At 41.8% G+C, this 24,413-nt stretch overlaps 1 protein-coding gene across 1 annotated transcript in view; it reads left to right on the top strand.

The window, feature by feature from the left end:
- The first annotated feature begins 804 nt into the window (after positions 1-804).
- Positions 805-24,413, top strand: part of LOC117544453 (immunoglobulin superfamily member 3-like) — a 63,708-nt gene continuing 40,099 nt past the window's right edge. Inside the window, exons 1-2 of the mRNA XM_034213477.1 lie at positions 805-1,831; positions 16,089-16,469. Coding sequence (XP_034069368.1) covers positions 1,792-1,831; positions 16,089-16,469 — 421 coding nt within the window. The 5' untranslated portion in view covers positions 805-1,791. The remainder of the gene's footprint in view (positions 1,832-16,088; positions 16,470-24,413) is intronic.

Raw genomic sequence — 24,413 nt, 5'->3', positions numbered from 1 at the left:
TACCAACACTCTTACATTCACTTCAACTTCCCACCAAACCAGTATTTTCTCAATGTGCTACTTTATTTTCCCCTTCAAACTTCCTACACCCTGTCTATTTTGAGATACTCCTAATATTGCAGCAGAGTCGTGCTAATCAATAAATAAACTGCATATTCCAAAGTAATGCTTGGTTTGGCTTATGATTTCAATCAAAGAGGGATTGATTTTCTAATTTGCATTCTCTGAAAGGTGAACTAGTGTTGAATGTGAAAAAAAAAGTTTGTGCGGATATTCCCTACAGTTACCAAGCAGCAGTGTGGCACCTTATTATGCTGATTGCCAGTTGTGTGTGTGTGTATATGTGTGTGTGTGTGTGTGTGTGTGTGTGTGTGAGATGGAAATTGTTTGTCCATAACACACTTCTGGGTTAATTATGCATGAGAAGGGGATATTGGTGATCAGCATAAAAAAAGTAAACACCATAAATGATTTATAAAATGGATGTGTTTATATTTAATTTGCAAGACCCAATCATTATGCCATTTTTATGTGGAGAATAGCGCCATTGTGCCATCAAGTCAAACGCTGGTTAAACTTTACCCGGCAGAATAAAACGATGAGAAAATTGGTATCTTTAGAGGCTAAATTACAATCCACTTCGCTTAACCTATTCAAACCACCAACGACCTGGCCTAGAATTTAAATTCAGAAATGCAAATGTGGCTTCTCCCCTATGCCTCTCTCCCACAGCGGACGGTGTCCCACACGGCCGGGGCGTGGTCTTTGAAAGGGGGTGGGGACAGACAGCACGCTGCTAAGTTTTCAAACTGCCCAGGCAAACAAAAATGATTTGCCAAGCCGGAAGCAGGGAAATAACCTTGGAAGAAGAAAACACAGTGGACTGTTTCTGCCTGGGACCAGATCACAGCATTTGTCAGACAGATTATAATTAGTGTTGGAACTCACGAGGAAAGCAGCTTTTTTATGGCTGTTAAGACATCTTGCAATTTTTTTGCGCATTTTCGTGCTTTGAATTAGGACACACTGGCTCAGGTGTATTGGTAGTACAATTAAGAACCCAGTGTTAGGGTTTAGAGTGCGCATTGATTAATCTCATGTATTGTGTCAGAGCACAAAGCCTTGTCTGATTCATCTAGAGCGCCCGCCCATTGGGCTTTCTGCGGAGCGATAGTGGGAGATTGATTATAGTCTCCGGGATTTGCCGTGGAGAAAGCCAGAGCCTGATAGGACTGAAATTTGCTCTCCCATCAACGAAGGGGAGGGAAATCATAGCAAGGACTTATTCCAGCTTGCCTCCACACCGGCAGCACTCTCTCAGATCCCCTGTACACGTTTTAGCCTCTTGTCTAGTCAGGTTGTGCAAATACGCACAAGTCACTCACGCTGGACTTTCGTCTTTTATTTCCGAGGGGGCTGCGCGTGTGAATCGCCTCCGCAGTCTCGGATGCGTAGTAAACCGGGAGTGGGTTGGGTCGCCCAGGCGCCTGCCATACGCACAAGTCGTCAGTGATAAAAAGGAAGATAGGTGAGGGGGAAGCTTCACCCTAGGTTTTTTTTCCCTTTAAATCAGGAGGACACCGGAGAGGTGAGTCGGACGCTGACAACCCGACGGACTAACTGGATGTGGATGTGACTCTCAGGACAAGCCCCAGCCGTGTTTGTCATCCGGGATTCGTAGATCTTATTTACGATTCAGGACCAGCGGTTAACCACATTGTCAAACCCGACCAGACACCCCCTTCCTCATCTGAAGGGAATATTACAAGTGGATCTGCGGGGCAACAAACAATGGCAACCGGTGCGCTCCTTTTTGCCTGTGCGCTGCTTGGTAAGTAATCTAAAGAAGCTTTCAGTCTTCATCTCTACTGTGAATTTCCACTCTCTGCTAGATAAAAGAGGCACACCTGTATGACACATGTAGGCTACTGTTCTATTCAGTTGGGGGGATCAACTAACCTACTAGTCATCATCGTGAGTCAGGTGGAAGTAGGCTACATCGATAATCACTGCAATAATGGCAGATGCCTGTGAACAGCTGTGTGTGTGTGTTGAACTAGGTTAATGTGATATTTGGACTTCCAGTCACACAGATTAACCTTATACAGTCTGACCTCCTGTGTTCATGATCTGTTCTTGTTGACAACCTGCTATTGCCTGTAGTGAAATAGCAGTCATCCACGCATAAAGTGTATTCACACACCTCCAATACTGATGATGTACTCGCATCATAGACACTCCTGGGTCACACATAACCAATACCCCAGGCTATGAAGTCATCCAGTGGGTGTGAAGACACTCAGTACTAGTTATTGTTCAGTAATCCCTCGGGGTAAATCCACTGTGTGTTCTGTTCTCACACATTTGTAACTCACCTGCAATTTATTGGCTTTCACAGACAAATGCGAGTTCAAGCATGTTGCCCACAGCCTATTACACACACATAAACACTCATACAGGCATGATTGCTGACACACTCATAAGCACAGTACATCCTGCCTGTGAACTGTCCCAAACAAACACCAGATGGCCTTTCTGTTCCTGGATGGGGAGGCCTGTCAGTGCTGACGGGGGACAGAGAAGGGGGGCGTGAGTGGGAGTGGAAGTCAGCCCACTGGAGGCCCCCACTTGGCCAAGAGGATTACCAGTCTGCGTCTTGCCTCACGTCCCCTTTCCCCACATCATTCACTCTCACTGGGACCGGGGGCTACAAATGTGTTTTCCCGAATAAAACGTGAGGTGCATTGTTCCATGTACAGTAGATAAGAGTGCACACACTAACAATTCAGACCTAATCTCCGTGTAGGCTGGAAAACTGAGGGTTTTCATATTACATAATAACCATGAGTCATGTGGTTAAACGGGATGCAGTTTGAGGTGGTGAAGGACATTTCATGTGTTAGAAAAGAGTGGATTTATGTGTGGATCACTGGCACAAACCACAAGAGGACTCAGGATACTTTCTAATGCTGTTATGACATAGCATTATTGGTGATACATTAGGCTAGTTGGCAATTCTCCTTTATGTGATATGCTGCAAAGGAATCCTCCAGAGCCGACAAATTAGTGGATTGACAGAAAATATATTGGCAATTTCTTTGATAATGAAGTCGTTATGGAAGGCAAGATGACAACATTTTCTGGCTCTGTGGCTTCCCAAATCAAGTCTCTCATGGTAGTTCACTGACTTTGCTTGGGGCTGGACTGTTGCTCAGACAGAACAAGACTTCTGAAGACATCACGTTGTGCTCGGGGACCATGTTATGGATGTTACGCATACAGCAGAATGTCCATTTGCCATCAACACACCAAAACCATTCAATCACAATGGCAAAAGGCTGATCTGACTAGATAGCATTTACAGATTTAAAGTGTCTTATGGAAGGACACATAATCCAATAATGCATATCAATTGTTTATCCCACTCTTAGTGTTTACGTACAAGCAGCTGTGTCAATGACATGTGCTTGGGTCTTTCATTTGTCAGATTCTGCCTCATGAATCGGCTGGCACATGCATTTGTTCAGAAGGAAGAATAAAATAAGGGTTGATGACTGCTGTATCAGTCATTGTTAAACCCAGAGGTGCTTTGTTTTTTGGCAGGCAAATCCTATATTGGGGTTATATCTGCTGCTGACTTTGCAACCAGGTGTTAGTGGGTGCGCGTGCATGCTTATTTGTGGCACCGGGGTATATGATATAAAGAATATAAAAGAGTTGCCTGAAGGAAGGAATGTTTATAGCCACCCCCACCCCCCGCAGAGTGAAAAATATGCTTGTGTGGTGCTTTTTGGGGGGATTGCTACTGTTTTTGTAATAGTGAGTTTGAAACGGGGTGCCAATCTAAAGTACCCAAGACGTCCCAGTTTATATAACTAAATTGAAATGTAATATGTGCAAGGATGGCTGGTTTAACTGTGAAATGCCTCAGTGGTTTCCATTTACTGGGCTGACAGGAGAGTAGCCTCCAGGTGCCTAGGTTCAGATGAGCTGCCACTGGTCCGGTTTATAAGCTGGTCTCAGAGCAGATTTGTACAGAGAAGATTTTAAAGCTTATGGCTAACAAGATGCACATTCTGCCACCCTCAGTTATTTTCGTATTTGTCATGATGTCATGTTTTATATACATCTCGATTTTATCTGCCTACTAAGTAAACCAGGTGCTGTTTTCACCCTGTTCCCACATATCTGAACTCGTTATGAATGCATTTGCGAAACCTTTGTCAGATGGTTGGTTGTGAGTATAGGAAAGATGTTATAAATAATTCATGCAGGGTGGCAAAACTGGGGTGTGTCCTTTGTATTCAAAGCAGTGAGCACATCTAATATATAACCATTAACCAATATACACAGAATCATGCTGACAGTTTCATCTTCATGTCATAATTCAGCTTAAAATCAAACCCCTCTGTAACCGTAAAAGACAAATACTTTTTTCTTCCATGCATTACTTTTCATTATTTTTTGTAGCGTATGAAAATATTTCGGCAGGTTTTAAACATGCATCTTGCCAGCATTCATTTTTGTGTTATTTATTATTGTGATCATCACAGCAGACTTTTCAAATCAATCTGCGTTTCCACACAATAATAATAATATAAATGTATTGGAATAAAAAGAATACACTGCTAGCTTGCACAGTTTGATGTTATACACAGTTCAAGACTCCATACAGAAATAGATGAAGACTAATGTTTTAATCACTTTTGAAAGCACCTTATTTCTCCCTCATGCTCCTTCATTATATGTCTGTCTCCCTATGCTTTCAGTCACCCTTATCTTATAGTGACATGATTGAAGATATTTTTGCTCAGTTGTTTCAAGTCAGAAGAGGCGCTGAAACAATAGCCTGTTATCCTGGCTCATTACAGTGCTATTGAGTGGAAAGTTTTAAGAAGCTGAAGTAACACCATCAAACTTCAAAACATCTGTCCCTCTATAATTCCCAATCAAACAACTTGAAGGTAAGAATTCATGTCCTTTATAGGCGTAACTATGGTGGATTCATCTTTCCAAACGTTTGTGCTGTAGAAAAAAGGGTAGCACTTATAGCCACTCAAGTATGAATTTGATTGTCCATGTAGTGCTGTGACAATTCACACACTTGAAAGTGGTTAGAGAGACCCATTTTATTTTTCCGAGTTTCTCATGGAAATGTGTGCATTTAGTATTGTGAAGTCTATAATCAACAGCGAAAGAAAACTGGGACATGGAAGAGCCAATGAAATGAACCTCACTTATTTCTGTCTAGTCTTTGGTTACCATGTTAAAGGAAGCTTCCTTGTTTGCATATAGATACAAGTAACTATCTACTTAAAGCTGAACAGGATAACATATTATCTTTATATGGTCATGGGAAAGCTGAGGTCATCTCACAGGGATTTTAAACTTTGCTGGGATTCAAAGTTTGCATTGCCACACCCCAGCCTCTCCACTGTCCAAAATAGGAATGACAGCTGGAGGCTCCCACCCAGAAATGACAGGGATTTTAGCTTGTGTGGTCGAGCTAATGCGTCTTCTTGCTCTGCATCTTCACTCAGCTGTTGCTACATTAGGAATGCTTTCCATGTGTTGTATCTCTCAGCTGACATAACAGCAAGTGCGGTCTAGACAGTGATGAAAAGTGCCATAACTCACTGCCTATCTGTTTGTATAGCTGATGGAGTGCTATTTATATATATATATATATATCCTACAGAAAAGTTTGGCGTGCGATTGTCCCAAGTTTTGTCACTCATTATTTTAGTCTGTTGTTACATCCTGAAACAGAGCACCTACTTCTCTCTGTCAGGGAAAACACAGGTTTATGCAGCTGTCTGATTGCAGTGCTGTTAGTGCTACATTTTTGTAGTTGCATGCAAGCTTGTTTGCATCAGAAGCACTTCTATAACCACGTACTTGTGTATACTCATGACAAGATGCCTTTTGTGCTATTGTTTTTTCATATCACAACATTGTTGACTCAACTGACAGAAAAAAAAGGATAGAGAATCAGAAACAAGACTGTCAGCGTGGCTATCATCCACCAACTGTGGTAGGTTTCAGTAAATATTTGTTTAGAGGATGGGTAATAAAAACGCAGGCCAGTGTAAGGACTGACATGTCCAATGGATCAATACAACTGAATGATGAGTATGCGCTTGCACTTGTGGACTTTGTAGCATCAGGTGCCCCCAAAGTAAAGTCAAATACTTGTAACTAGTGTCTACTATTCACAGGACAAGTAATTGCCTTGTCGTTCAGACTTCACAGTCTGCTACAGAAATTCACACCCAACTACCACTGCAGTTTTACTCCAACCCACTTGCTGTTATCAGGTTTCCTCCTTTTTCTGGGCTCGTAAATGTGAAAAGTTAGTTTAAAAAATAAAGTAACCTTTCCTCCAATGGAGCTTTCATAAGAGATCAAGGACACTTTAAGATTGTAATGACTTTATTGCTAGCAGAGCAATAAATCAGAATCTCAGAAAGTTAGTTTTGAATAATCACCGCTAGTCTTCTCATGCGGTGTCTTGGTTTTTTAATGATGATCCTCCCCCGTGACCCAGATCTCTCTCCGATCCACATGGGTTAGGGTTGGGTTAGAGTGACTGTAAAGTGCTACAAACTTCTCGGGGGAGACTTCCTGCCTGCCACAATGAATCAGGAAAGTTGGAGCAGAGGCAGCGTCTGATTTGGACTCTGCAGCAGCACTTCTGGTTTACTGCTGGACTGTCCCACATCACAACTACCTGGGATATAGTGGCTGTTTCTTCACACTTGGTCACGCCTGAGATCGTATCTCATGTTTTGTGATAACAACCAAACAACAACCCTTTAGCCATTCAGTTTGTAACCCGTTTGTGTTCTCTTGGGCTGATTTGCATGTAACTATGCCTCTCACTCAAACAGTGCTCCGGCTACCTCCTCCCTGAATAGTCCCTGACCCCCCTCCCCCACTATCTTCTAAACAATGCTATGCCCATCCCACCTCCTCTTCAAAGAGCTTTAATTAGAAACGGCCTAAAGCGTGATCCAAACCAGATATTTTCATCGTCATTACAGTGTCGGATGAAGAATCTCTGTTTAGCAGCCACATCTACCTTGGGCTGTTTACGAGCACCTTCTTTGCCCAGTTAAAAGACAAACCCACCCCCATTCCCCTTGGGATTTAGTCTGCTCCTCCCCCCCTCTGCTGTTCTGTGCAGAGAGTGATGATGACTGGCCGGCGAGAGAATTCCACTTTACTCCTCCAAACACACTCACGCACACACTCTCACACACACACACGCACATGAGCACCCTCAGCGCTCTGAGCTGCTATCCTGCGGTGAAGCCACAGACCCCTAGCCTCCACCAGAAGAGATCCTATGCTGCTGAGAAACACAGTGTAACTATGGTGACCGCTCCCACAACGCTGATCCATATTCAGTGGCACGCGCTCAGCTTGATGTGCACGTGCAAATGTGTCAGTGCACATAAATACATTTTATTTAATTTCTAAATGCATGTCCCCCCACTTAAAAAAGAAAAGAAAAAGAAAGTACATAATAAATCTCATTAAGAGCACTTCACTTACTTTGTCATTTTGTTCTGGTAATGTGCTTCTTTTCTACTTAACACCTAAGACCAAAGAGATGCATACGTGTGTTTGTGCTTGATTGCTTATGCATAAATGCATGAATTTACAAGCGCATGTTTTTTACTGCCTGAGAGGCACAATGAGTGACAATGGCAGAAAAAGTCTGTTTGAAGAAGACTAATTAATAGTTAATTAGTTTCCTTTCCAATCTGCAGCTTAATGTGCAAACGTGGGAACTGATGAAAGCTGCCAGTCATACAAAAAGTAACCACTGGATATAAAATAGATGCAGCTTTTATGCACTCACGTTCTTTTTATAACAATTAACACAAACAATCAGACTGTGCTGTAACAGTTGAAAGGATATGTGAGGGAACTTTCATTTTTTGTGTCGGGAGATTTGAAACACAAACGCTTTGTCATGCAGACAGGGTGGGGGATATGGGTGGGTGGGTGTGTGTGTGTGTGTGTGTGTGAGGGCCAGGTTTGGGATGGGCTGGGCAGATGAGGTTAATGGGGTAGCAGGTGTCCATACAGTTAATGGAGTTGGCAAAGGGAGTAGATTGAGCCACTCAAAGAGATGTGTGTGCGTGTGTGTGCGTGTCTGTCTGTGTGTGTGTGTGTGTGTGTGTGTGTGTGTGTGATAATATGAATGAACCACATTGACAACTTGCCTCTGTCCCCTGTCTTGACTCCATTGTCTCCCACACTGTTATAAACTGAAGGAAACAGTAGGTGGGATAATGGTGTTTTGCTTTATGAAAGAATGATTGGCACTTCTAACTACTAACCTCAACGCTTCTCTGTGTCTCACACAGACGGTCCTGCCACATCTTATAAGCATCACATCTACTAATTGTAACCATCTGTCACCCTAAATGTTTAGCAAGCTTCTAATGACCCACTGAATTGTAGCTTTAAAAATAAAGTATGCAAAATACATAGTTAAAAATGATAAATAATATATTCTTCCTTTTAATGAGATGATATGGAACGCAGGTTTGAGAAGTTGTCAATGCCTTCAATTCACTCATTATATTCAGGGATCTATTGACGTTGATGATTCGATGATGGAAAGTGTGATTACCTCCTACATGTTGTACTTTTTTCTTTTTGAGGAGCTGTTGATTGATTGCTCACTTTGTTACTGCTGTGTTGAGAGACATCATACTGTATAGTATAGCAAGCCTTATTTTTAGTATAACTAATAGTTTATTTGTGTTTGTGTGTCTGTTTCCGACCTGCTATTGCTCAGCCTTATGACTGTAAGTGCAAACATGAGTTGATCTAAAAAACAATATGTAATACTGTGTTTTTTTTGGACAGATGCAAAATAAAAGCAAGAGAGACTTTGCTAAATCGCTGCGGTTTATCATAGTCTTGCTAGCTGCTTCTGTGTTTTGAATTATTTATTAATAATAGCGTTGGTAAGAAGTGTCTTCAAGTAAACACATTTTTTACGCTTTCATTTTATTCATATGTCGCTGTCGTTATGTAGGGGTTATTTAGTTATTCTCCGCTCAGGCTGTTGCCTCTGCTGTTGACTCTTGCCGCACTGATGCAAAGTAGTCATGTAATCATTCTCTAATAACGTTTAAAGGTAATCATGTTAATGTTCCCTCACCTACACGTTGTGAGACAGAGATATAGCATTTTAATAAACAGTATATTTAATGGATGAAGTATGTAGTTGCGCGTCACTGATGAGTTATTTCATTGAAATTGCTTGAAAAGGTTATTTAAAAGGTTATGCTGATTATGTGTTTGAAATCATCAGAGATTAAACAATAAAACTTGAGAGCTGTTTTCCTGCGTGGTCAAACAGGAAGGCAAAGCCGCTGAGGGTGTAGGAGGGAGGATGAAGAGGCAGCTGTTCAACAGAAAGAATGGATCATTATCTGCTCCTTGTTGTTGACACTATCGACATGCACTACCGGCATAGAAAACGGATAGGAGAAAATATGAATCAGCCCACAATGAAAAATCCCATTTCTGCTAGACAAGCATCATCCCTCTTACTTACATTTCAAATGTGGTGGCCACAGACACCTGCGGTGTACGTTAACACATTAAAACAGATGTAGGATTTAGCATTAAAACCCCCTATTGCTTTTATCCTGGTTTCACCAGCTGTTATGAGCAAAAGCGCAGGTGGGGTCATGACTGTTGTAGCCCAGGGGGCCAATAAATTAAGACTAGTTAGCATAGTCGAGCAAAAGACAGCATGACCCAGGTGTGAAAGAGCAGGAATCGCTGTTAAGAGCTGTAGACATTGATATGAATCACCAAAATGACAAGTTGATAGACATATTAAATGGCACAGGACTGAAAGCAAAAAACGTCCATTTCTCATGTTTTCTCATCTCATTTGTCACTGTAAGGTTGCCAGGCAAACAGCACAGCAGAGACATCAGAAAGTTACTGCTCGAAGCCAAGAAAAAGTCCAGCAAATAAGCACACACACACACACACACACACACACAGTGGGATAAGTCTTCTCTTCTAACTCTCGGCAAGAAAGAGAATAAGTGGATTTCCCAAACTAGCGAACTATGTAAAAACACCTCTGTCCCAGTTCCCGAAAAAGAGGGAGAGAACAGAACTATGCAACATAAAGCATTTGCATGTAAACTCTTTGCAATCCAGTTGAGAGGTTTTCTCTGAGACAGAGCATAAATGTGTAGCACATTCCTGTACCATACATGAGTAGTTCTGTTTTTTATTCTCTCTTTGCCCTCTGGCTGCTTTCTAAAGCTATGAAATGTATGATGAGTAGTCCTCTCTCATACTGCTGGCTTATAAAAACTCTCGTAGCGATTTTTCCCTCCATGGAACGGTTCTTATCTGGTAAGCCCTGCATATACCCGTAACATCACCTGGCTCTCTGTACTTGAGCTATAAAAATATAAAATAGTGACAGTATATCTACTTCATCTTCCCACTCTCTGAACGCTCCTGCACTCTCTTGTTCTTAGAGCTGTGCGGATGTAATGGGCAGTTGTTGTAAATGTTTGTCAGCTGTTAGCTCGGCCTGGCTGCCGGCCTGTCTGTCTGGCTCTCTAATGGAAGTTAGAACACTCTCGTTCTCGCTGTGTTGCTCCATGTCAGACCCTCAAACACAGAGCATCACACCTGTTTCCCCGCTGACAGGCTTCCAGCAGCTAACATATTTTCCCCTGCCTTGAACAGTGAAATCATTTAGCTTTTTCTTCAGCACCAAAAAAAAAAAAAAAAAGCACACTCAATCATTTGTCTTTAAAACAGCTCACTTAATAACTCGACAGTGAATATGGAAGTTGTTGAAGTATTTGAAGCCGGCTAAAGGGTCAGAGTTTGTTAATGACCGCCCCTGCTACACTGATTTCTACATTCTGACGCAGACGATGATTATCCCCGCGGGAAGGAAAAGGAGGGGAAAAAGAAAAGAGAGAATGAGGCCTGAATTGTAATTTTTGGCCAGAGCCCATTTCTCAAAGTTCCAAGCATAAATAAAAAATGGTGAGAAGAAAGAGTAGGAATTCTCATCACTCCATTACATGGTTTAAGATGTACAATGAGTGAGTTGCCAAATATTCTGTTTATTGCTCAAGGATAAAGTGTGTTTATTCACAGCATCAGCACACATTCTCTGTTACATTTGAAATGAAAGAAAAGGCAATTATAATCTAGCAAGGTCCAATATAATGTAGCACAATACAGGTTTATTTTTTGCACGATTTCAGGCAACATTCCTATTGCACCCGGTTTCATCTTTCTCCCTCCAGTTTTCCTTCATCTTGGAATCTCCCCGTCTCCCTCATACTCGTGCTTTCTCTGGTAATGATGTTAACAGGGTCAAATGCTTTTGGGGGCCTAGAGGGAGAAAAAAAAAGAGTGATTTTGGAGAATGGTTAACCAGGGCCTAGATGTGCGGAGAGGGAAATACTCTTTTGTATTTCATCTTCCTCCAGCATTTAGCTTTCTCAGTCCAACATGTATGTACATCATATAAGTCAGTGGCTTCTATATTCACTTAGTTCTGTGCATTTTAGTAGTGTAGCCCCCTGGCGCCAGCTGTCGTTTTCTCTTAAGCTTCCTTCTTGTTCCTCTCTTTCCTCTCTTCTCACCATGCAATCCTTTCCTTTGCTCATCACCACCTCGCAGAATAGAAATCTTCACAAGATGTCTGATCTGTGGGATGGGCCTGAACTTCCTTTGGGGAGATAGGACATTGACTGAGTCCATTTTTTTTTTTAATGTCTAGCAAGCATGTTCATAATTAATTCATATTTCACTTGCTGGAGTTGCTTCAGCTGACCCGCTCTTAAACCTTCCCCTAAAAAGTTTTTGTATAAAGGTTTGAGGGAGAGGACTTGCTTTTAAACATTATGTTTTATTTTTAAGCCCCTAAAAATGTGGTTTCCAAATGGTTGACCTGCCAACCATTTGACATCACACCAACCAAAATCTTGATTGGAAGATGCATGGCGTTGCCTTTTTCAAAAAGTGTGCCCGGTTCAAACCAGTGAGAACAACCCAGAATAAATCACATAGGCTACATTAATGCGAAATAATCCAAACTATTTTCACTTAAGTAGTGACAGTTGTTTTATGCACACCAAAGCACTTGCAGTGAGAAGATGATTGCAAAACAATTCTTTATAGCTTTTTAAAGGAGACGTGTGTTTTAGCACAAGGCAGAGCAGTGCCATGATTTCTGAGGAGATGAGATCAGTAATTGGCCACTTCTGTAAATGTTGATTCTACCAAATAATTTGCCAAACATAAATCAATGCTTTTATTCTCTTTTAATGACTAGTCAATATGCATGTAAAATACGTCTAGGTAATGCTTTTCTTTCATTCAGTGCGATTGTGTTTGTGAACGAGCTGCAGACACAAACCAGCAGGAGTAATCTAAAGGATCACATTTTCTTCTTATCCTGTTTTTACCAATATCAGAATGCAAATACTTACTTTTAGTACTGATATTTGAGGACTTAAAACCTTATGAAGGTGCTCTTCGCTGGTAGGAAATCCTTGGTGTCTTCTGTACTTGCCTGGACATGTACAGTATGTGTGTGTAATTAGAAATCAGAGCAAAGTGAGAAGAGATGATTGACAGCCTCACTATTCACATTAACACATTTCCACACTGCTGTGAAGGTCTTCCTATACTTAAACCCAGAAGTGGTTTTATTACACACCTTTCTTGGTGTGTAATTATTATGTCTCACAGGAGAGTGATGTTGTGACTAGTAGTCCTGAAGACTAGTGGCCTTCCTGCTGTTTCCACGGAGAATAAGACACTGGCCACAAATGATTGGATTAGCATTTAACCCCCCTTCCACGTAGCATAATCCTCTTTCCAGCTTTTTGTGTGTGTGTCTGTATGAGCGTGTGTGTTTGGAGTCATCTACTCCCATAGCTCCGGATGCTCCAGCAGACAAACAGCAAGGTCAGTTATAGAGTTGTTCCGTAGTCATTCACCATTATGTGACATTGGACGTCTCCTGTGTCCAGTCAATGAGCTGTGTGGGAAGGGACTGGCAGCATGAGATGAGACACCTAAGAGGTAAGCCAGAGTAGGGGGGGGGGGGGGCGCGTGAGGAGGAGTGGGCTAGAAAGACATCCGTGGTATGCAGAGATGGAGATGAGGGTTAATAATAGAAAATCCAAGGCCTTGTTGAGCAAATATGGGCACTCTACGATTGAGGCAGCGCAGCCAGAGGTGAAGAAGTGGGGGAAGTTGCGGGCACAGGATTATTTTGGAAGGGTTGGTGGAATAGAGCGATCAGTTGAAGGTCTGCAGGGTTTGGTATGTCATTGTCAGCCTTTCTAAACAGCCTGCAGAGCGATGGGCACTTTGAAGTTTCACAGAGCTGCTTAAATCCTGCCTGAAAAGATGCAGAGAACTGTGAGGCAAAGAGAAGAGACAGGAATATACAGAGAGGATTGATGATCGGTGAAACATGCAGGAAGGCAGTGAGAGTAATCAGAAGCGAGGAGGCAGCTTGTTTCAGGAGGATGACAGCACACAGACATGGGGAGGAAAGCTTTTAATGCACCAACACAGTATGAGTATGGTATTTTTGAGATTGTATGAGTAATATTTTTTCCAGCAATTCCATATGAGTAGCTGCAACCTGAGAAGCACTGATGCAGCGGTACAGCTCCGAGCTGGATGTGGGTAGACCGGGCGCCGCCAGATTAGCACACTGACATCACAGTGAAGAAAGTCTGAGTCAGAATACAGATTTCGTCAGCACACTTTGCCACAGACTTTGTCAATTTCAGTTTTTAAGTCCAGATAATTTTGTTCCTTGCCCCCTGTAGAAGGATTTCCTATGTTAACTGACTTATAAATCTCTTAGACCATAGGTTTTGCAGGTAAAAAAACTAAACAAATTGATTTAAACAATACAAATGTCTAAAATAGTTGTGTAAAAGGCATCAGGATATGTTTTGTATAATTTAATGAAACTAGGAAATGGATTTAACAAGTACATAATTATTCAATACTAATTCAGATCATTCTTATCTTTGTCTATCATTTCAAACTTCATTTCGAGTTCCTATTAATTTTTTATATGCAAATTCCGTCGCAGTTTAGAGAAACATTACACTAAAACATTATCACAATATCTCTGCTGTAACTCAAATGAAGCCTTTTTACATTTTCTCTTAAAATCAACGTTGTATCTAAATGTTGACATTGCAGCATTTTTTAAATTTACAATTTTTTGTATCCTGGTTAATCCTGTGGGGGTCTATTAGGAGAAATCAAGCCATAGAGAATGATTACTTTAATGAGTTTCACTTTGGGATGGTACTGTGAATTTTATCGGCGTAAGAGCGGAATGTGTCTAAAAAAAGCAAGATATACACCAAGGACTTTAAATACAGGAAGGAAATAAAAGGCATGATCCACAGACACTCAGTTATGTCTGATTATGCATAGACTCACACATATAGGCTTATGTGGACGCATAGTGAAAAAAGTGAATAAAGGGGGGGTTTGTGTAAGAGAATGTAACTTATTAAAGGAGAGAGGCTGTTGAAGTTAAAAAGCTGTTCCGGTGAATTATTAATGCCAACTATTTTGCCCTCAGACACAGAATCACACAGACTTTCTCTCAAACACACACACAAACTCATGCACACACACAAAAACACAGCTGCAATCCCCAGTTGCCTCTGCAGACAGGAAACGCCGCGCTTGTCGCTCTGTCTGGTTTTGGGGGGGGTATGTGTAAGTGCTCTGTTGTCTCTGGCCCCAATGAGAGAGATGTTTGTAGTTGTTCTCTGAATGGAGAATAGTGTGTGGGTGTTTGGTGTGTGTTAATACAAGGGGTAGAAGCAAGATTCACATATGCTGTCAACCTAAATATAGGCTACAAAGCATCATAAAGCAGAGTAATCATCACCAGGGGTTTGCCTTTTGAGTTAGCTCTTAGTTTCATACAACCCTCACTACTTGTCTCATGTTTCACTCCAATAACTTAATGCTTTGTAGATGAGAACATGTGAGGACAACCAGATATTTAATTTGTATTCCTCTTAAGCATAACATCTGCAAAAACAAAATGTTGAATGTTATCCTTTTGTTATCCTAGATTCTTATGCTCTTAGTTTTTTATTGGCGAAATGCAAATAATACAAATAAATCCCTGTTGTTAAAAAGAGATCCTCATAAATCCCCATCCTCATAATCCTAAGAGTAACAAATGCTTCCAGGGAGCAAATGAAGGTATTTGGAAAGTGAGGTATTTTAATAATAAGCGTGTACATTTTTTTTGGGTAGCAGTTTTGACATCTGACAAAGCAGCATTCATTTATATAATTGAACTGCACTTGGCGATCGTTCTTGGTTAAAAAAAGAATGTCTAGATTTAATTGATGACATTTTTTATTACGATCTTTTATAGAATTGTGCTCGCTGCTGGATAGACCAATGAATGTAATGGAAATTATATAATTCACTGTTGGCATTTTTGTTAAGACATTTACACGGATACCTATATCGGTCACAGTGTTATTATTCATAATTATCCATGCATCAGACAAAACCGTAATTACTATCTACTTCAAAAAATGCATGTCCTTGGTGAAGCTAGACACACTCAACATGCCGTGCTGACTTGCGTTTCTGCCGCTCACACTGACCTCTCTTCTCGCTCCCAGATGGCCGCCTCTCACCTCGAGTGTAATGTAGCAGCAGTGTTGTCCGTGAGGTGAAGGGTTAACGTGTGAGTGCGTGTAATAGCATTGATTGTGATTGGATGACAGCTGTTTAAGAGCTGCTGTGAATATTTAAAGGCTACTTGTGTTCAAAAAACGTGTGCATTCATGTGATTGTGTATCTGTGCACACCTCCACCTCAGTGAGTGCTCTCCAGAATGCTCAGCTGCACCCGTCACGCTGTTTCTGTGTTTCCTGGGAGATGTAAGGTGCATAAAGTCGGCAAATGTTAAATATTTAAACTACAGTTTTGTAACCATTGTTCTCTCTCTTCTTTTTTCCCTCCTCTCACATCACCTCCATCTGCAGCTGGTGTTGCCGTGGCTCAGAGAGTTGTAACGGTGCAAAGTGGACCGCTGGTACGGACCGAGGGCTCTTACGTGACCATCTTGTGCAACGTGACGGGCTACAAAGAGGGAATGGAGCAGGACTTTGAGTGGTCCATGTACCTGCCATCAGTAGCAGACAGGGAGATCCGCATCGTAAGCACGGCTCAGCCAAACTATGCCTACGCCGTGTATGCCCAGAGGGTCAACAGTAAAGAGATCACTGTGGAGAGGCTGAGCGGTGACTCAGCTATGCTCCACATCACCAAAGTGCAGGCCAACGACCAGGGTCTGTTTGAGTGTTACACACCTAACACAGATGGGCGGTACCTGGGATCCTACAGCGCACGCACCAACCTCACTGGTGAGTCCCTAAGCACACACAAAAACACACACACACACACACACACACACACACACACACACACACACACACACACACACACACACACACACACACACACACACACACACACACACACACACACTATTCCAAAAATGGGCAAATAAGTGGAGTGTTGGGTCAGCTGAGGCGTAATCCAGTGACATAGCAGAGCTGACAGCGAGCAGGTGTTGACCTCTAAAAGCACCTACCTGTCACTCAAAGCCACCAAACTCGTCAACACACCAATTGTAAGCCTAAATATCACCCCCCATACATTACTCATGAACAGGGAAACTAACTTCTTGACACCCTTTTCTGCCATTAAAAAAGGAATGTAAACATGGGGGATTGACTTACATTTGGAGCCATTGGAAGAACTGCATTTTTTGTCACTTCCGTGTTGGCTTAATCTTCAGGACTGGAGGTTGCCACTTGGACCTTCCAAAAACAGAGAAAGTGTTTGAACAAAGTGTTAGTGCTAATGGTACTATGACCCACCTTTTATCAGAAAAATATATTATTTTGCAAGTGGTCTTTACATTATTTTCAAGGAAAAATAGACCTGAAAACGTTTCGTGGAAAGGTTGACCTGTAAGCTCCTGTTGACCCTTAACACTCTCTGTGAATCTTGCAAGTATCCTGCTGCTTTTGAGCACCCATAAGGTATTTAATGCACATAGTAGACTACCCATTCATTGGTGCTAGGGCTTTCAGTTGCAATACTCCCAGACTCTGGAAGTCCCCCTACACATCAGTCAGTCCGACACCATCACTAAATTAAAATCTCACCTCAAAGCTCACCTAAATGCCTACTCACAGTAGTGCTTACCATTCTCTAAGTTTCATTTGAATGTTATGTCCCAATCATTTGAGTCTACTTTGAATGTCTCTTCTATACTTGTCCTACTTAAATGTACTTACATCGTGTGTCTTTGTGAAAAGCGCATTCAAATACAATGTATTATTATTATTTTACACAATTTGTCATCGTATTGGAATACTATCCTGCCTTAAGTTTTCTTTGTGTGAGTTAGCTTGTAGGAATATACCATATACACATAATGTGTCAATGAAATTTATAAAACTGATTTTGACACAAAAAAAGTCAAGGATGTAGTTTCAGTTGACTCATGTCATACCTGATGGTCTGATGTGCTGTGAACTTGAATGTGTTATTGTTGTGTAAGTCCAAGTAAAACTAAGGCATAAGTTGCATAACTATAAGATCTGTGACAGTCACAAAAAAGAAATCAATAACCATGCAGGACCCATGCCAAAAGAATAGCTGCGATATAAACGAGTGTGATGAGAGGAAGTGTTGCTCTCCAGTTTCACACAAAGTCCCACCTGTCCGGGGGAAACCAAGCTATCTCCTCTATCTCCATCACTCCCCCACACACATACACACTCCTTCCCACACCTACTGAATTATTTCCTTGCCCAGAGCTGTTTCAATAACGCACCCGCTGTGTTGGTGTGGTGTGACTGTTTCAAACGGAAGCATTTGTTTCCGTCTACTCCTTCCTCATCGCTGTGGCTCATGTCCATGTTCAGATCTACCCAACAGGCCTGCAGTACTGAACCTCAGCTGTTATACGAAATTCCATTCCCTTCATAAATTCATGCCTTTATCCCTGACACGGCTGACCTCCCTCTCAGGGTCCAACACTTATTTTTACTAAAAATGTCAAGTTAATTGTGTCCTATAGTGAATTGAAGCCACTTTGTGAGTGTCACTGTGAATTGACAAACACCAATATTGTTTTGCTTTTTTCTCTACTGTGCGCTCAACAGATCAATAGGCTCAGCTTTTCATTGACTAAGTGTTATTTTCTAGGATGAGCAGTATGATCTGAATGTGGGGCAGGGCTCAGGCGCAGGCCACTGTCAAACAGCACTGCTGATAGCACTCTGTATTTATAGAAATGCATGTGAGAGGGCTGTGTGCGAGCGGAGGTATTGAGGGACCGTTATATGAGCCTTTCTGTGTCTCTAACCTCTTAACCCAGTTCCAGAGGTCAGGGGCACGCGGCAGGGTCTCTCCCCTCTTTCCTCTGCTCTGCTCTTGAGCTCCTCTGTGATCCCCCAGCAGCTGCACGCCCCCTCGGCCCTCATTGGCAAACAATACCTTGCCCTATCTCCCCTCCCCCTCATATCCCTTTCTCCTCCTCGTTCTAATGTCTTTTATTCTGTCATCTGTTTGTCTCCATATATCAGCCCTGGTCTCTTTCTCTTATTGTCTTCTGCTCTTTTTTATATATTTTCTACGAAACTTTGCTGATGCTGCCTTTGAGAATATGTGTTTCAAGGGTGATATCAAAGGACAACCACAAGCAGGGGAGTATTGTCGGGAAACTATGGGCAGGAAGGAAGGATATGAGATAGAAGGACCGAGTGTGTGCTTCTGAGGATTGGTGCTTGGGTTAATTGTAGGGATAGAAGGCCACACAGTAATCTGTGTCCTGAGTGCTGCATTAAGGCTTACTCAAAGGGATGTGTTTCATCCTTTGTCACCTATCTGTACAAAGAGCAGGGGAGGGTTTTATGGTAGAACTTAAGCTGCTGCCTGAGGAGGCGAACAGTTTCTGCACCTGGAAACTGTTCTCCCTGATACTATGACGCTGTGTTTTCATGTGTTGTATTGTCCGTCAAATAGAATCAGACACTGCTTCTGTGCGTATGGGTGATTGCCTGGAAAGACGATCCCTGCTTTGTATAGACGCTTTGATAAGAAAATGAGAAGACGGCAAGTGTGTGTGTCTTTTTTTACCCTCTGTGATACTAAACTTAGATTAATCAAATGAAAAATGTAGCGCTGCTCAGCACCCAAGTGCCAATACTGCCTTAGGCATTGCACTAATATTACACATGTGGGAAGAATAATTGTCCATCTGGGCACATATACTGGATTATGTCCACTAAATTAGAGAGTGACACAGAGATCCATACAAATAATAATTTTCTCATACAGAAAAGGTTCGATTTCACATTTGCATTGTTCTTTTCCTCCAATATTTTTGAATGGTTGGAAGGCAGTGGCTTTTAAGTATGCCTGTTAATGAAATGTTGGCCTACATACTTAAAGCATCTATAACTAATATATTTAGATTGGGAAATTATCTGCATGTAATGTTAATCTTGTTTTGACAAAAGCCACAGGGAATTATCACCCAATTCTGCATTTACCCTCAGCTCTAAAGAGATTAATCTCATATTTCAGTTCATGGTTTTTTAGCACACAACTGGACAGTTTGCGTTAATATCACCACTCTAATCAACTGTATTTCCAGCAGCTAAACGCAATTTGAACACTTTGAAATCCCACAGCACGCTACCTGCTAACACCAAACAGCACACATTAGACAATAGATGGGGAACAAAGCGTTTAGCAGCCAAAGAGAAAAATAATTGCCTCAGGTGCTTGTTGGAGTAAACGGAATAATGAATATTGGCCTTTAATTCATCACGCGGCTACCCCTAAAATCCCCTTGTCTCTGTAGCCCCACTCTGTTATTACATGTTTGATCTTTAGAGAACAGCCTCAGTTCACACAAATATAAACAAACATGTTTAAAGATACGAGATACTTTACTACTGTAGATTGACAAGAGAAGTAAGCCAAACTAGAAGTGTTCATCATGATGAAGGAATATGTCTCTCAAATGCCTCAGTGTGGCAATTTGCCTGTATCTGACATGTTTTTGAATGACAGTTCTGAGGCAGCTAGGAATGAGCTACAGTAAACTCTGGCTCCAGGAAACAGTCGGAACAATTCCACACTACTCTGATAATAGCGATACAAAAAGTACGCCTTTAACCTTTTACCAGTTGCAGTGGCACCACAGTATGTCCACTAAGTCCCACTTGGTGAAAGAACATGGTTAGATTGAAACAGTTCTAATTTTCTGAAATCCATTATTTTTCTTACGCTTAAATTGTGTGTCTTTTAACTGGAGCAATTGTTGTTGTTTGTGCACCATTGAGTGTTGTTAAGTGTTGCACTATGTATGTAACTTGGGTGCTGTGAAGCTGTTTGAAGCCAACGGTCACTTGTAGTTCCTCTGTGCACACCTCCATACTCAGATCTTTGAGATTGACTAGCTCAGTCTGTTGCATTTAAGTGAGTGTGTTTTCCTCCTACACATCAGATTGCAGAAGAAAAGGACAACAGCCTGACATGACCATCGTGGTTATCCTTATCCTACGCACCAGCCTGTGTGTGAGTGAGTCCAACAGCTAGCAGAACAACAAGCCCTCGTTGAAACAAGTATCACAGTGCTCTTACTTATGAAGCTCCCATATACCCTCACTGTCCTAGAAACCACCATAGGAGTCACCAGGCTGGCAGCGTTACAGTTTCCTAGCCTCCGCACTTGGCAGTAGTCATCTATTCCCAGTGCTGTAGTAATACAGTAATAGAGCTGGAGAACCAAAGCCTTGGTGAATTTTCAAACTGAAGCATTCTTGCATCTTTCTATTATTCACTGCCACCGTTCATCTTCAGATGTGTGACACTAGAAACAAATTAAGTTTGGCAGTGAGTGGTTTTGAAGAAAAGAAAGGGAGATGGATGGCACGAATAGGCTGAGATGAGGAAATTGAAAAAGAGAGGAATGGGGACAGAAGTGGCCGTATTGGAAATGGGTAGTGAGGTGATGCTGAATAGAATGTGTGACCAATACATGATGAGCTCTTCCTCTCGACTCCAATGTGATTGGTTACACCTCCCGAGGCGTTACCCACAATACAACTGGTGCTATTGGGGTGTGTTTTAAATAGTCTCTGCCTGATGTGACTCCTAAGGTTAATGCAGTTACAAACTGCCATACAAGTTCTAAATGCAATTAGCCAGGACAAATTGAAGAGACCGAGAAATAAACAGTAGCTGTAGGAAGAGGCTAGAGATGAGACCTAGGAATTTCAACTAAGGAAGGGGGAAACTGTTTGGGTGAATCATTTCCAGAACAAACCGTTGCAAAATACCACATTTCTCCAGTCACACTGCATTTTCATTATGTTTATGGCCTACATTTCATTTTCTCCCATTTTTAGTGAAAGGAATCCTTTCACCATTAACTGTGGCCCTACTGCATGCTGAACATCTTTGAAGCAATGCCTACCCCAAGGTCAAAATGTATTTTATTTTTTCTGTATGAGTGTTTGTGAAGGGGTAAAAGAACAGGCGTGTGGATTTTTCTTAGCCTAGCTGAGCCTGTGCACTGCTGAACATACATACAGAGTAAGAGTGGCTGAATCATGCTGCTGCTGAGCTCAGCATTGTGAGTGAGTGAGTGTGTGTGTGTGTGTCGTGTGTGTGTCTGCCAAGTTGCACTCCTGCACTTCACTTAATGCGATAGACCGAATGTGGGGATGTCATCTTGCATTCCATCTTGTACATTGGGTGATATCGGGACTCCGCCCCCCTTATCCCTCTTCTCTGTTCCCTCTCATCATCTGAATTCTGCTCGCGCCATCAATCCAAAGCTCCTGAGTCGATTCGGTCTGGTCCCCCTCCTCGGCCTCCCAGCTGGCGTTGGTCATTCTGGTATATGGGTTTGTCAATACAGCTGCTCTTTGAGATTCATCAAAGGAGAAAGGCATGAGGGTGATTGAAGCACACGTTTGTAGCATAGCATTGTGGACGCAACCGGTGATTGAATAAAAACAGTTGAGGGAGGATGTGGTAAAGGGATAGAATACTTTTTTTTTTTTTAGAGCAAGCAAACATATGGGTGAAGCCTCGTGTTGACAAGGAAAGATAAAATCAGATGTACTAAAGGAAAATAAAGGTGAGAGTGTAGATGAATAGACAAGAGAGGCTGTTTCTCTATGTCTTTCGGTATTGATTGTGAGCAGAGGCCTGTCTGTGACTGGAGCATTTTATCTCCCTCGTTTCTCCTTAAAGTGACACTTCAAGCTTTCTCTGCTCCCCCCCCCCTCTGGCCTTACCATCACCTCTCTGTTTCATTTACTATTGCATTCCCTCTTCTGCCTGTTGTGTATGTGTGCACATACTGGCTCTAAGCTGCAGACCAGACAGGACTCCAAATGGAAAGAGATTTTATCCCTATGTCTGGCTTGCCATTTCCTTGCACATCTCATCTACTTTTAGCAGACAGGGCTCTCTGCTAAATAACATTACTACCACTCGGACCCACCATACATCCACAGACAGTAACAGCAACAGAGTCGCAGTCACACAGTGTAGCGAGCTGTCAGTCAGGACAGATGTCACACCATAATTGAGTCTGTGCTGTAGTGCTCCCATCGGAAGAAATCCTTTCTACTGAACATCACTGAAGAGGACTTTAAAAACCCAGGGGATCACTGTGGTACACAATACTACTGTTGAACATGTTGCACTCTGAATAAAACAGCATTGTTGAACAGGGCCTACCAAACGCCTGCATGTGTGGGTGGAGAACAATAAACGTTTTTAAGTTCTCTTATCATTATAGGGCCTAACAAAGACTATACTCAAAGTTGGGGCAGTGAATACAAAAATAAATTGTAATTCAAGGGATGTATTTAGATGGGTCTGTTACATTTAATCACAAACAGACAAAAACACAGAGGAAAACACTACATGCAATCCTCAATTACACTTAATATAAATGGGACATGACCCAACTTAGGTCCCGAGTTAGGTCTTAGAGACTAGGAACACAGTGACTCCTGAATGAGCTGCAGTGTTTAAGCCAATTTCCTCTTCCTCAAAATATAGCTGCTATGGAATATGGCAGCCTAATTACAAAGCAGTTGCTATTAAAGATTACTCTAAATGCTCTCTTAGCCTACAAACTCATGTTCAAGCATATACACTTTCCTTCAAATGTAGGTGGTTACCCTTTTTTTAAAATAGAATTATGTCAAAGAGGCTCCACATTTAGCTCATTGCGCTACACGCTACTGAGCTAATCTTATGAGAAAATATTTAATGTGCTAACAAATACATATGTGTTGGTGTGTGTTTAGTGTATATATGTTTATAAATGTTTATATAATGGGCTAAAGATGCGCCAGTGTTCCTAGTTGATTTGATTAGCTTAGCTAAGCGCTAACCCTCAGGGGTCTTCTGCCTCTTCTCTGTGAGATTAACAGAACACAGCCACAGTTTGAATATGAATTCAGCATGAATATGGATGGGAATTAATGTGCTAACGAGTGTTTGTGTTCATGTTGTTAAAATGTGTGCTAGTAAAGAGTGGAGCTTGCAATAGAATAGCCTCCAGGACTAATGTGGTTGTGACTGGGGTCCAGGACGTTCATACTGCCTCATTGTTGGATGTTAGCGGCTGCTTTGAAGCCTTAAATGAGCAATAAGAGGACAAGAGGTTGTTCCTGGTGCAAGCTATAACCTACATCTGATGAGCCCTTTTGACACGGACATTACATAAGATGTACAAGAACATGCACAGATGTTGGCATTCATGCATTCACTCACGGCAGGTTATGTTAAAGATACTTGTAGGCAAATCATTGTTTTCTTGGCATAAACATAGCTGTTTGAGCAACTCAACTGCCTATATAATCACAAACACATAAGCTGCACTCCATTCTGCCATGCCAGCATGCTACTACATGTTGTATAGAGGAAAGGGTGGGGAAATTATATTAACAAAGAGCAGGCAGCATACAGAAGGCTCCAGCTTCTTTATGAGGCAGGGACATTTTAAAAACCTTTTTGATTTGGATTCAACCGCTACAAGCTATTATTAGATAAGTGCCTATACATTTGTATTGTTAACCTGCAGCACGAGTCTTGTGTGACAAATGGAAATTGAGTGGAAACCGAGACTATTCATGTTACACCAACATAAATCATCTGTTTAAAGCAACAATGTTTCTCCCTCATACAAAATCAAGTGTGGGGGTACCACAATCTCCTCGCCCTTATTTGTGTCATGGGCTTGTCAGTTTGGA

The sequence above is a fragment of the Gymnodraco acuticeps genome, unplaced genomic scaffold (assembly GCF_902827175.1).
Source record: "Gymnodraco acuticeps unplaced genomic scaffold, fGymAcu1.1, whole genome shotgun sequence".
In the NCBI taxonomy this organism is placed as follows: Eukaryota; Metazoa; Chordata; class Actinopteri; order Perciformes; family Bathydraconidae; genus Gymnodraco; species Gymnodraco acuticeps.
The sequence above is the reverse complement of the archived record's forward strand: the minus strand, read 5'-3'. Positions and strand labels throughout refer to the sequence as shown.